Source organism: Hyla sarda, chromosome 12 (genome assembly GCF_029499605.1).
Source record: "Hyla sarda isolate aHylSar1 chromosome 12, aHylSar1.hap1, whole genome shotgun sequence".
Classification (NCBI taxonomy): Eukaryota; Metazoa; Chordata; class Amphibia; order Anura; family Hylidae; genus Hyla; species Hyla sarda.
Genome location: NC_079200.1, coordinates 42,704,762 through 42,718,396, shown reverse-complemented (window position 1 = coordinate 42,718,396; position 13,635 = coordinate 42,704,762). Strand labels below are relative to the sequence as shown.

Here is a 13,635-nt window from a genome sequence, read left to right as displayed (position 1 = left end):
AAAAAAAATTTGATGAAAGGTACACTTTAAGGGGGGCCCAAAGGATCCTCTGTCCTGTAAGAAAACACCAATATTATAAATGGCACACAGTAGACATGGGGCCCTGTTGCAGATTTTGCATTGGACACTGAAGCTCCAAGTTACGTTTCCTTAGCAAAAACTTTTGATATAATGTAGATAATATCATTAAATGTATATTTGTAATATGCATTGGTTAGAAAATGTGTATATTTTTGGGTGAAAAAAATGCTGTCCCTGCAGCTATTGCCTGTGTGTCTCTGTGAGGAGACCAAATACAGGAAGTGAGGGCAGGACACACAGGGCTCTGTGCAGGCTCTTTGCTTGTCAATCATCCTGATCTGTGAGCCAGAAGCATGTCACAGAGCCTTGCTTGTCCGTAGTGTACACAGCCCTGCTTGTCCTCAGTGTACAGAGCCCTGCTTGTCCGTAGTGTACACAGCCCTGCTTGTCCTCAGTGTACAGAGCCATTCTTGTCCTCAGTACACAGAGCTCTGCTTGTCCTCACTGCACAGAACCCTGCTTTCCCCCACTGCACAGAACCCTGCTTTCCCCCACTGCACAGAGCCCTGCTTGTCCTCAGTGTACAGAGCCCTGCTTGTCCTCAGTGTACAGAGTCCTGCTTGTCCTCAGTGTACAGAGCCCTGCTTGTCCTCAGTGTACAGAGCCCTGCTTGTCCTCAGTGTACAGAGCCCTGCTTGTCCTCAGTGTACAGAGTCCTGCTTGTCCTCAGTGCACAGAGCCCTGCTTGTCCTCGGTGTACAGAGCCCTGCTTGTCCTCGGTCTACAGAGCCCTGCTTGTCCTCGGTGTACAGAGCCCTGCTTGTCTTCATCGTACAGAGCCCTGCTTTTCTTCAGTGTACAGAGCCCTGCTTGTCCTCAGTGTACAGAGCCCTGCTTGTCCTCATTATACAGAGCCCTGCTTGTCCTCAGTGTACAGAACCCTGCTTGTCCTCATTGTACAGAGCCCTGCTTGTCCTCAGTGTACAGAGCCCTGCTTGTCCTCAGTGTACAGAGCCCCGCTTGTCCTCAGTGTACAGAGCCCCGTTTGTCCTCAGTGTACAGAGCCCTGCTTGTCCTCAGTGTACAGAGCCCTGCTTGTCCACCCACACTGTATTTGGTCTTCTCACAGAGACACATAGGCAGTAGCTGCAGGGGCAAAAATATACACATTTTTTAACCACTATCAATACAGTATATTGAAAATATATACATACAATGTTATTTTCCACATTATATAAAAGTTTTTGCTAATGACAGGTACACTTAAAGGAGTACTCCACCCCTAGACATGTTATCCCCTATCCAAAGGATAGGGGATAATTTGTCTAATCACTGAGGTCTGACAGATGGGACCCCAATCCTTCCTACCCTACCCCACCCCCGCAATCTTGTGGGGCTTCCGTGATCATGACATCATGCCACATCCCCTCCATTCATGTCTAAGGGAGTAAAGCTAGATGGCTAAAACACAGCCGTCACGCCTCCTTCCATAACCATATAAGACTTTATACTCCATCTAGCATGCTGTAGACACATGCAGGTACCAATATAATTGAAGGTTTGGTGTCAGTGCATGAGACTAGCCTAGTGTTTTCCAACCAGGGTGCCTCCAGCTGTGGCAAAATTACTCTCCCAGAATACTAAAACAGCCGTTTGCAGCACCCTGGTTGGCAAACACTGGACTAGACCAATAAATGGGACGTGCTGGTCGTTTGTCATCATTCACACTGCCTTTAATTATTCTTTTCTATCTTTTCATATAGAGAGGTCAAAAATGAAGCCAAACTTCCTGAATTCCTCTGCTGATGCCGACCTCATGAGGTACAGAACTATCAGTCAGATACCCCAGTTTACTCTCAACTTTGTGGAATTCAACCTAGAAAAGCACCGGTCTGCTTCCACCACAGAGATTGAGATAGTAGCCCCCAGCAACGCCTTTGAGAGGACGCAAAACGTCACAGAGAAGGTGACCCAGGTATGATCATTAAGCATACAATATATCTGAATAGCCATATATAACTTTATCATTATCTACTCCAAAAATGAAGCAAAGTTACACATCATTGTAGTAAATAGTTTTCTTGAAAATAGAGGCTAAAACGTTGCTTAACACAGGAGGTAAATGAATTGAAGTAATATACACAGGTTCAGCATAAAGAAGAATATACCCAAAATATAACGTAAGATATATGTATTTGTCTTAGGCTAGGTTCACACGGACATTTTAATCTGACCCGTTAAGGGTCTGATCGGCTCTTTTTTTTTTTTTTTCTGAGGCGCTCAGACCCTGAAACGGGTCGAATGCAAATGGCTACTTTCATAGGGTCAGTCAGTGACCCAGTAATTTTACAGGATTGTAGCGAAAAAAAATAAAGCTTGCACAATTTTTTTCTCCTCTAAACTCCCGTCCTCCTGGCCGGATTGCCAACAGAACTCTGAATAGCGGAGTCCAACGGCAATGTGAACGAGGCCTTAATCGTGTTCTATAATGTGATACATTAAATCAAGGGATCGCTAAAAACTGATTTTCTCCACATTATTCATTTATAAGAATTTTGTATTTCGTATTCGTTCGTGTTTTTCTGATGTTTTACCCATCGAGAGTTCCTTGAAGAATCTCACAGTTCTTCTACATCACACAAGCTCCACCTAGTGGCAATGTTTTATCACTGAGGTTGATTTTGAAAAATATTCTTATGGGAATTTAGTACACGTAAAAAAAAGATGAACTATATTTATTTGTACGCTTAGAAACACAGTGGCCCAAAGTGGTGTTATGCCCATCTCCCCCCCCCCCCCCTTCCCAAATATTGTTAAACCAAGGTAACAGTGGCAAACTAGCAATAAGTCTGAGGGAGCCGCAGCAGTCCCCATCCCCCCTTCCTCCCTATTCGTTCCCCCCACCCTTATAACCTCCCCTCTGCCTTAATTTTTATTTTAAGGGGCTTTTACCCATTTTATATTCTTCAATCTTCAGCTCACGGTGTGTGAGCTCCGGTGCTCCTGAGGGGGCATTCCGCGGTAGGTGAGACGTCATCTGAAGCCTTGCCGGGGAGAACTTACGCCCTCTCTCTTCTATGCTGCACTCACACTTGGGAGAGCAGCATAGAAGAGGCAGCCAATCACATTCGGCTGCTCCTCAATCTCCTTCTATCTGCATATGTAACACCGAGAGGAGGGAGAGCGGAATGGACCTACAGCACTGCTTCACACAGCGCTCGCTCTTGCCTGGATGTTTGACAGGGCAGAGAGCGAGCGCTGTGCAGAGCCAATATCCCTTCCATATTTTCTGACTTTGGTCTCCTGCCAGGCTAGCAGAAGACCAAAGTCTGTGCGCGTGCAGACACAGAATGGGGGCAGGACAGAAATGGAGACCCCTTGTGGCTGGAAATTCAAGGCCAAAGAAAAGATATAATTATTTATTTTTCACATAGAAGATAAATTCCAAAGTTTATTTAAATGAAGAGAGGACGAACATATTAAATAATAATTTTAATGACAGTGCCCATTTAAGTTTTTTTACAATTTGCTACTACTAGACAGGGTAGAAATAATACTGTCGCACCATGTCCACATTAGCACAAGATGGGGACTGACTGTACACTGTCCTCCATACTGTTACTGAATAAAAAACACTATATACAGACTAAGGCTGCATGCTTTATTACCCAGCTCAGCGCTCATTGCTGGAGACAGGATCCATTATTGTTAAAGAAGCCCATCCTCGGCAATATGACAGATTGAGCGGTGCGTTTTGTTTTGTGCTTTACTTGGCTATATCTAGTGATCAGTTAAGGTCCTAGCACTGAGGCCATGACTGATCTAAACTTTTGACATGTCTCCAACAGCAAAAGCCCACATACTTACTACACCTGCTCCCCCGATGCTGCAGCTGTCATATGTACTGGTTCCCACTCCTGTGTTGTTCCTACATTCAATGACGTCCTGCTCCCCCACTCTGCTCTGTGAGTGAGTCAGGAATGGAAAGTAATTAAAAAAAAAAAGGAAAAACAATACAGGATTGTTATATATAGCGGGTTGAAGCACAGGCAGTACGCTTCACTCTCCGGCTCAGTGCTCAGTCAGTCACTTTGCATTAAACTGGCTCTATAGACTATATAAGGAATCCTGTCTCCTGCAATGAATTCTGAGATAGTTAATGAAGGGTGCAGCTGCGCGCTTGACATGTTCAAAGTTTTTTTTTTTTTAAATGACAGTAACACTTTAAAACTGATATATGTGTGAACAAAATGGCCATTTATGATTGAGTTCAGTAGAACCCAAAAGAAAAACAAAGGGAGAATTTTAAGGTGAGGTCCAATTCATGGCTGTTTTTTGTTCTGAATAAAGGGGTGGGTTATCCTGCGAATAAAATGTATCCAGTATCCACTAAATTGAACTGGTCTCAAGAGTCATGGGCTGCTCCACCAAGCACCAGTTGAGGCGAGACATCGCTGCAGACGGTAATTGGAAACGAGCTGTCACTTTTGAGACCAGTTGGTCTTGGAAGGTGGGGGCCGGAGCACTCCAAGGTAAGAGACAGGCCCCGTTCTGGAGATCGCAAGGGGTGCCAGCGGTTGAAACCCACCAAAATCAAAAACTGATCCCCTATCCAGTGAATAGAGAATATGTTTTATTTGCCGCATAACCACTTTAAGGCCCATTCAATAGCATTGTACACTTCAGTTTTCAGGGGAAAAAATCTGCAAAAAAGCTCTGATGTCTAAATAATTTGTTGTCAGCTAAAATACACATTGAAGTACATTTACATTACAAAGGGTGTACCTACCATTAAAGGGGTACTCTGGTGGAAAAACATATTTTTTAAATCAACTGGTACCAGAAAGTTAAACTACTTCTAGTTAAAAATCTTAATCCTTCCAGTACTTATCAGCTGCTATATGTGGAAGTTCTTTTCTTTTTGAATTTCCTTTCTGTCTGACCATAGTGCTCTCTGCTGACACCTCTGACCATGTCAGGAACTGTCCAGAGCAGCATAGGTTTGCCATATTGATTTGTTCCTACTCTGGACAGTTCCTGGCATGGTCAGAGGTGTCAGCAGAGAGCAGTGTGGTCAGACAGAAAATAAATCTAAAAAGAAAAGAACTTCCTTTGTAGTATACAGCAGCTGATAAGTCCTAGAAGGATTAATATTTATAAATAAAAGTAATTTACAAATCTGTTTAACTTTCTGTCACCAGTTGATTTAAAAAAAATTAAATAATTTCCACTGGAGTGCCCCTTTAATTACAATTTAAAAGACATCACATTGAAAAAGAAGTTACTGATCTCAAGAAAACATAAAAGGTAGAATGTTTCATTAGCGTGATGATGTTCTGCTGACACGCAGAGAATTGACAGGTCTGTTATATCTTTCTTCATTTCCATCCCTGGAAGATCATAGATATAGCAGACACTTAAAAATAAGATCTCAATCAGAAGCATTGCCGCAGTTATCCCACATTCAGCAGAGAACATCTTGATCGCTCTTGTTCTTCCATTAGGAATGAGCACAATTTGACAACCTCAGCTTTGATAAGTCGTTCCTTGTGCTGTGCACTTAATACAATGCAAAGAAAAAAACATTCCCATCCTGTTGCAATAGTATATATAGTATAATAGTGTAAAGATTCCGGAATGCTGATTTCTCATATGCATTACATCCACCTGTTACTTTGGATTTGATGAAATGACCTTTAAAGGGTAAAAGGAGTTATTTCTTATTATACCCAGCTACAAAGGCTTGACTTTTCCAATGGAGAGGCGCAGGATAACGCCGGTGCATTGCCGTAGAATGAGATTTGCCATAGAATGAGATGGTCCGCCTCCATCACATCCTATTGGCTCACTCTTGTCACGTGACATATTTAAACGTCACGCATTGATGCGCACAGCAGTGTCAGTTTGGCTATCACAGGGAGAGGATCTCCTCTCCCTGTGATAGCTGAAGCTGTACGGAGCTCTCATGGCTTCTGTGGCCCGACAGAAGTTCACACATGTACGCAGCGCATACGTCTGCCTCATATACACTTACTCTATTATTACATGTACTGTTGATCCACAGCGCTATCGGGATCCCGATGCCCGATGGCGCTCTCATCAGTGTGTGTCCTCGCGAGCACCCCACGCCCGCAGCTCTACTCCCCGTCCCCCGCAGCTCTACTCCCCATCCTCCGCAGCTCTACTCCCCGTCCCGTTAACGCTCAGGGAGCGGGGAACAGAAAGTAGAGCATCGGGCGCAGGTTAAGTTATTCGCGTAGTGCTGCGCATGCGCAGTACTACTTTACCTGCGCCCGATGCTCCACTTTCTGTTCCCCGCTCCCTGAGCGTTAACAAGACGGGGAGTAGAGCTGCGGGGGATGGGGAGTACAGCTGCGGGCGTGGGGCGCACACGGATGACAGCGCCATCGGGGTAGGAATCCCCTCCCTGAGCGTTCACAGGGGACGGGGAGTAGAGCTGCGGAGGACAGGGAGAAGAGCTGCGGAGGACGGGGAGTACAGCTGCGGGGGACGGGGAGTAGAGCTGCGGGCGTGGGGCGCTCGCGGGGACGCACACTGATGACAGCGCCATCGGGCATAGGGATCCCGATAGCGCTGTGGATCAACAGTACATGTAATAATAGAGTAAGTGTATATGAGGCAGCCGTATGAGCTGCGTACATGTGTGAACTTCTGTCGGGCCACAGAGGCCATAAGAGCTCCGTGCAGCTTCAGCTATCACAGGGTGAGGAGATCCTCTCCCTGTGATAGCCAAACTGACACTGCTGTGCGCATCGATGCGTGACGTTTAAATATGTCACGTGACAAGAGTGAGCCAATAGGATGTGATGGAGGCGGACCATCTCATTCTATGGCAAATCTCATTCTACGGCAATGCACCGGCTCCTGTGCAGTCTATATATCCTTATCCTGTAAAGAGAAGGATGCCCAGCCCGGTATGAAATCAGAAAAGGTAGCTTTATTTTTCGTTCCATTAAAAATCACAGCACTTGGAAATGGGTCTATGTCCTATGAGTTTCTGATGCCAACACAATGGGGGAGATATATCAAAACCTGTGCAGAGGAAGAGTGGTGCAGTTGCCCATAGCAACCAATCAGATTGCTTCTTTCATTTTCCACAGGCCTCTAAAGAGGCCTGTGGAAAATGAAAGAAGCAATCTGATTGGTTGCTATGGGCAACTGCACCACTCTTCCTCTGCACAGGTTTTGATAAATCTCCCCCAATGTCCTTAGTCATGGTTTATACCCATTTCCAAGTAATGTGCAGTGGCTTTCAATAGAAGGGGAGGAAAAAAGCTACCTTTTATGATTTCATAGCAGGCTGGACATCCGTCTTTTTTGGGCTGGGATTGAGTCCTGTCTGCGTGGAGGAAGGAATCGGGGAGCTTAAGGTTAGCTGGACAAAATCTGTGCGGCTGTGCATATCTGTTTTTAGCAAACTCTGTACATGGCCTTTGAAAATTGCTTACAGGTACTATGATCAACCATAACATCCAAACCACTGACAGGTGACGGGAATAACATGGGGTATTAAGCAGCAAGTGATCATTCAGTTCTTGATGTTTTGGAAGTAGTAAAAATGCGTAAGAAATAACTATCAGTATCTGAGCAACTATGATAAGGGCCAAATTAAGATTTCTAGATGACTGGGTCAGGGTATCTCCAGAACAGTGGGCTTTATTGGATGTTACTGGTATGCAGTGGTTAGTTCCTACTATGGAGGACAGGCAGAGAACAAGCATCAGGGTCATTGGCACCCAAGGCTCATTGTTGTGCAGGGAGGCGAAGGCTAGCCTGTCTGATCAGATCCCACAGAAGAGCTATGGAGGAAATTGCTGAAAAGTTTCTGCACAAAGCATAATCACACAAGGCATTCATGTTTAAAGGAGTATTCCGCCCCTAGACATTTTATCCCCTATCCAAAGGATAGGGGATAAGATGTCAGATCGCCGCGGTCCCGCTGCTGGGAGTTCGCTCTGTGCGTAATGACGGGCGATACAGGGGACAGAGCCGCGTGATGTCATGGCGCCGCCCCTCGTGACATCACGGCTCATCCCCTTAATGCAAGTCTATGGGAGGGGGCGTGATGACCGTCACGCCCCCTCCCATAGACTTGTATTGAAAGGGGCGGGCTGTGACATCACGAGGGGCGGAGCCATGACGTAACGATGCTCCGGCCACTGTACCATCCATCATTACGTGCAGAGCGAACTCGCTCTGTGCTGTAATGATAGCGCGGTGCCGCAGCGGGGATCCCAGGGGTCCCCAGCAGCGGGACCGCAGCGATCTGACATCTTATCCCCTATCCTTTGGATAGGGGATAAAATGTCTAGGGGCGGAATAATCCTTTAAGGACCAGTAAGAGTGCTCATCCTGATCCCTGTCCACCACCAAAAGTGTCTACATTGGGCACATGAGCATTAGAACTGAACCACGGAGCAATGGGAGAAGGTGGCCTGGTGTGATGAATCTTTTTCTTTTACATCATGTAAATGGTTGGGTGTGTGTCACCAGGCCTCGTGAAAGGACTTCTGCCACCCTAGGTGAAAGCTAATTTTGCCGCCTCCTTGACCCGCCCATTGACTCCTCCCAATGTATGGAGGCGTACGTGATGTCAGGATGTTGGACGCACCTGACCTTAGTGATCGCTCTTGTCTGCTTCAGAGGTGGCGCAGTATGATTATTATAGTACGGGTGGGGCGGGGGTAGCGTGGTGGGTTTTTGCTTGATGGACAGGTGCTTCGGATGGGCGGGTACTTCGGATGCTGGCTAACTTTATTACAGCAGGGAGAGCGATGCCCCCATCAAGAGGGCGCTCTGGGTGGCTGCCTATTTTGCCTATAGGCAGAGCGGGCCCTGTGTGTCACATACAAAGGGAATAAATAGCACCATGGTGCACTATAGGAAGGCTGAGTGATGCTCTGGGCAATGATATGATGGGGTCTGCTGTGATCATGTAGATGTTGCTTTGACAAATACACCTGCCTAAACATTGTACAGAACAAATCCCACCCTTCATAGCAGAGGGATTCCCAAATGGTAGTGGCCTCTTACAGCAGGATAATGTCCAGCCACACCACAAAGATTGTTTAGTAGCGGTCTTATCATCTGTGGGATGTGCAAGACATGCGAGTCTGATGGAGGATCAGAATTAAAGAATCTAACTTCTTGGTGCCAGACAAGTTAAACAGATTTGTAAATTACTTCTATTAAAAAATCTTAATCCTTCCAGTACTTATTAGCTGCTGAATACTACAGAGGAAATTCTTTTCTTTTTGGAACACAGTACTCTCTGCTGACATCACGACCTCAGTGCTCTCTGCTGACATCTCTGTCCATTTTAGGAACTGCCCAGAACAGCATATGTTTGCTATGGGGATTTTCTCCTTCTCTGGACAGTTCTTAAAATGGACAGAGATGTCAGCAGAGAGCACTGTGCTTGTGATGTCAGCAGAGAGCACTGTGTTCCAAAAAGAAAATAATTTCCTCTGTAGTATTTAGCAGCTAATAAGTACTGGAAGGATTAAGATTTTTTAATAGAAGTAATTTACAAATCTGTTTAACTTTCTGACACCAGTTGATTTAAAAAAAATAAAAATACGTTTTCCGCCGGAGTACCCCTTTAAGTGGTTGGATATGTTTTTGGGCACATCAGGGACCTACACAATAATTGGTTTTAATGTTACAGGTGATTAATTAATATACCAGAAAGCAGCAGTAAATGTTTTCAAAGCTTGTGTATTCCCTAAAATGTATCACAAATTGGAACCCAATCTAATTTTATGTATTGCATTAAATAGTGGAGAAAAAACTTTTCTCCCTTATTTAAAGGGGTTTTCCACCATAAGGTGATTTTAGTACCTACCCGCCAGGCAGTAATGGACATGCTTAGGAAGGATCCATGCTTGTCTTTGGGCTAAATGGCTATGCTGTGAGATGACCATAATGCAGAGGCTATTTTTTTGTGAACTGGCTATTTCATGTTGGAGTTTCAACTACAAGTCCCATAGTTCCTTGTTTGTGTGAGGTCACTTTCCTGTCTCTCACACATCAGCCACCCCACCCATTGAAACACAAATGAGCTGTCTTCCATGCAAAAGACCAGTGTTTTCTAACCAGGGTGTCTCCAGCTCTTTCAAATACAATTAGTTGCAGAATTATCTCCCTCCCACTCAGCAGTCACTCCACCAATTGAAGCAGACAGGCTCCCTGTCATTACCTGACTTGTGATGTAATGTCTTGGGCCGCACTTCAACTTGAGAAAACCTGAGACAACAGTAATTTTGTATGCTGTGAGAAAAAAACTTTGGGGCAAAAATCACAGAAGAATTGTGAGACCACCATGAAACACAGGTAAAGACACTATATTATGAACTACACTAACTTTACAGCCTGTAACATAGTCAAAGAAAAAGAAACCTGGAATAACCCTTTAATTGATTCCTGTGATTGTGGTGGTTTAGCCATTTCAAATTAAAACTCCCAGCTTGTAAACATGCTGGGAGTTGTTGTTCATGCTAAAGAACCATATTCTTTAAAGCTTTGACAACTGTGAACTTACTGTTTGTGAGTATTTTTGATTCCTGAATACACAATGAAGCAATTTTCTAAATAGCCATCATTTAAAGGGGTACTCCGGTGCTTAAACATCTTATCCCCTATCCAAAGGATAGGGGATAAGATGCCTGACCGCGGGAGTCCCGCCACTGGGGACCCCCGTTATCTTGCACACGGCACCCCGTTTGTAATCAGTCCCCGGAGCGTGTTCGCTCATGGTCTGATTAGCGGCGACCACAGGGCCGAATCCATGTGACGTCACGCCTCTGCCCCGTGTGACGTCATACTCCGCCCCTCAATGCAAGCCTACGGGACAGCTATCACGCCCCCTCCCATAGACTTGCATTGAGGGGCGGAGCGTGAGGTCACACAGGGGCGGAGGCTTGACGTCACACGCCGCCGGCCCCGTGATCGACAGTAATCAGACCCGGAGCGAAAACGCTCCGGGGACTGATTACAAACGGGGTGCCGTGTGCAAGATCACGGTGGTCCCCAGCGGTGGGACTCCCGCGGTCAGGCATCTTATCCCCTATCCTTTGGATAGGGGATAAGATGTTTAAGCACCGGATTACCCCTTTAAAAGGTCTTGGGGGAAGGCTCACACAGGCTGTAAAAAGAAAGGAGAGCAGATACGAGGCAGTCTACAGGGAGAATAATACAGGCTGTGTATAGAGAGGAAATAGAGCTCAGGCATCAAGCTGTAGAGGCTTTAGATGCAGAAGTAAGCAACATTCCTTAATAAAGACCTATAGATCCGAGACATTACATCACTAGTCAGGTGTTCAGAGGGAGCCTATCTTTGCTTCCATGGGTGGAGCGACCACTGGGTGGGAGAGAGATCATTCTGCAAGAATTCTAATTTCTGAACAGCTGGAGGCACACTAGTTAGAAAACACGGGTCTATTGCATTAACCCCTTAAGGACCATGGGTTTTTCCGTTTTTGCACTTTCATTTTTTCCTCATCACCTTCTAAAAATCATTACGCTTAAAATTTTTCACCTACAGACTCATATTAGGGCTTATTTTTTGTGCCACCAATTGAAATTTGGAATTACATCAATCATTTCAGCACAACATTTACGGCGAACCCGGGAAAAAAATATTTGTGGGGCAAAATTGGAAAAAAATATCAATTTTGTAACTTTTGGGGGTTTTCGATTCTAAGCAGTGCACTTTTCGGTAACAATGACACCATATATTTATTCTGTAGGTCCATATGGTTCCATTGATACCCAATTTATATACCATATATACTCGAGTATAAGCCGAGTTTTTCAGCACGATTTTTTGTGCTGAAAACCCCCCCTCGGCTTATACTCGAGTGAACTCTCTGCCTGTCAATCCCTTCTCAGTGGTCTTCAACCTGTGGACCTCCAGATGTTGCAAAACTACAACACCCAGCAAGCTGGGAGTTGTAGTTTTGAAATCTCTGGAGGTCTGCAGGTTGAAGACCACTGCAGCCTTCGTCATCATCTAGCCCCCCCCCCCTTTTGTTTTGTACTCACCTCCCCTCAGCGGGAAGTTATGGTGAGCTGGTCCAGTGGGGAGGGTTAGTCATTGCGGGCTGTCCATTTTAACCAGGGGGGGCCCTCTTCTCCACGCTTCGGGCCGGCCCCGGACTAGTGACGTTGCCTTGACGACTAAGCACAGGGACGTTCATGCGCAACGTCCCTGTGCATCGTCGTCAAGGCAACATCACTAGGACCAGTTCACCCTAACTTCCCGCCGAGGGGAGGTGAGTACAAAACAAAAAGGTGTGTGTGTGGGGGGGGGGGGGGGGGTTTGGATGATGACGAAGGCTGCAGTGGTCTTCAACCTGCGGACCTCCAGAGGTTTCAAAACTACAACTCCCAGCATGCCCAGACAGCCGATGGCTGTCCGGGCATGCTGGGAGTTGTAGTTTTGCAACATCTGGAGGTCCGCAAGTTGAAGACCACTGATGAAGGGAATGACAGGCGGTAATGATGAAGGAGGGGGGGATGATGACGAAGGCCGCAGTGGCCTTCAACCTGCAGACCTAAAGGGGTTTCAAAACTACAACTCTCCAGGCATGCTGGGAGTTGTAGTTTTGCAACATCTGGAAGTCCGCAGGTTGGAAACCACTGATGAAGGGATTGACAGGCGATGATGATGAAGGGGGGGGATGATGATGGGGGTCTGGATGATGACGGGGGGATGATTAAATGGGGGGGATGATGTATTTCCCACCCTAGGCTTATAGTCGAGTCAATAACTTTTCCTGGGTTTTTGGGGTGAAATTAGGGGCACCGGCTTATATTCGAGTCGGCTTATACTCGAGTATTTACGGTAGTTAGAAAACCAGAATCAAATTCATCATTATATCCTCCCTCTGCATTACCCTGTTTATTATTTTTCAAGCAAGCACTTTGTTCTAATTCATCCACTCTCTGGCGTGCTCCTTGTATAAGGGGTTTGGGATACCCTTTTTGTTTAAAACGATCCTCCAGGTTATCTAGTTGTGGCTGGCATTTTTGTGTGGAAGAACAATTCCTTCCGATTCTTTTCATTTGACCAGAGGAAGGTATGTACATCTTTATTTTTTTACTGCCGGCACTATGGATGACAATTTTTATATTCCGGAGTACTCCTTTAAGGTGAAAAAGGGCTGCATCCTTAAGGGGTTAACCACAACACTGTAACACTCTGTCCCACCCCGGGATTCAAAGCAGTGGTGGTCTCCCATCCACTGTGCTGCCGAGACAGTCCTGCTCATCTTACTGTTTTACATGCCGTGAGATCCCCATAGACCACAATGGGCCTATTGGTTTCAATGGGCATAAAAAATCACAGAGTTAATGCACTAGTCACAGTTCCCTATACCATTAAAGAAGGGAGGGCTCAATATTCACGAATATGCGCATACATTTTCGCATATGCGCAAAAAACCTCAAATATAACGAATATGCGAAATTCGCAAATATATGACGAATATTCGTCCATATATTGGTGAAATATCGCGAATTGGAATATGGCCTATGCCGCTCATCACTATTGGGCACTTCCATTTCTTTATTTTTAGGTACTTTTTAGCACTA

The 13,635-nt window shown here is 45.6% G+C and overlaps 1 protein-coding gene across 5 annotated transcripts in view; it reads left to right on the top strand.

Moving 5' to 3' along the window:
• Nucleotides 1–13,635, top strand: part of KCNH6 (potassium voltage-gated channel subfamily H member 6) — a 531,028-nt gene that overhangs the window by 274,930 nt on the left and 242,463 nt on the right. For all 5 annotated transcript variants that reach the window (XM_056548171.1, XM_056548170.1, XM_056548169.1 and 2 more), the window contains one exon: nucleotides 1,785–1,996. In XM_056548171.1, coding sequence (XP_056404146.1) covers nucleotides 1,785–1,996 — 212 coding nt within the window. The remainder of the gene's footprint in view (nucleotides 1–1,784; nucleotides 1,997–13,635) is intronic.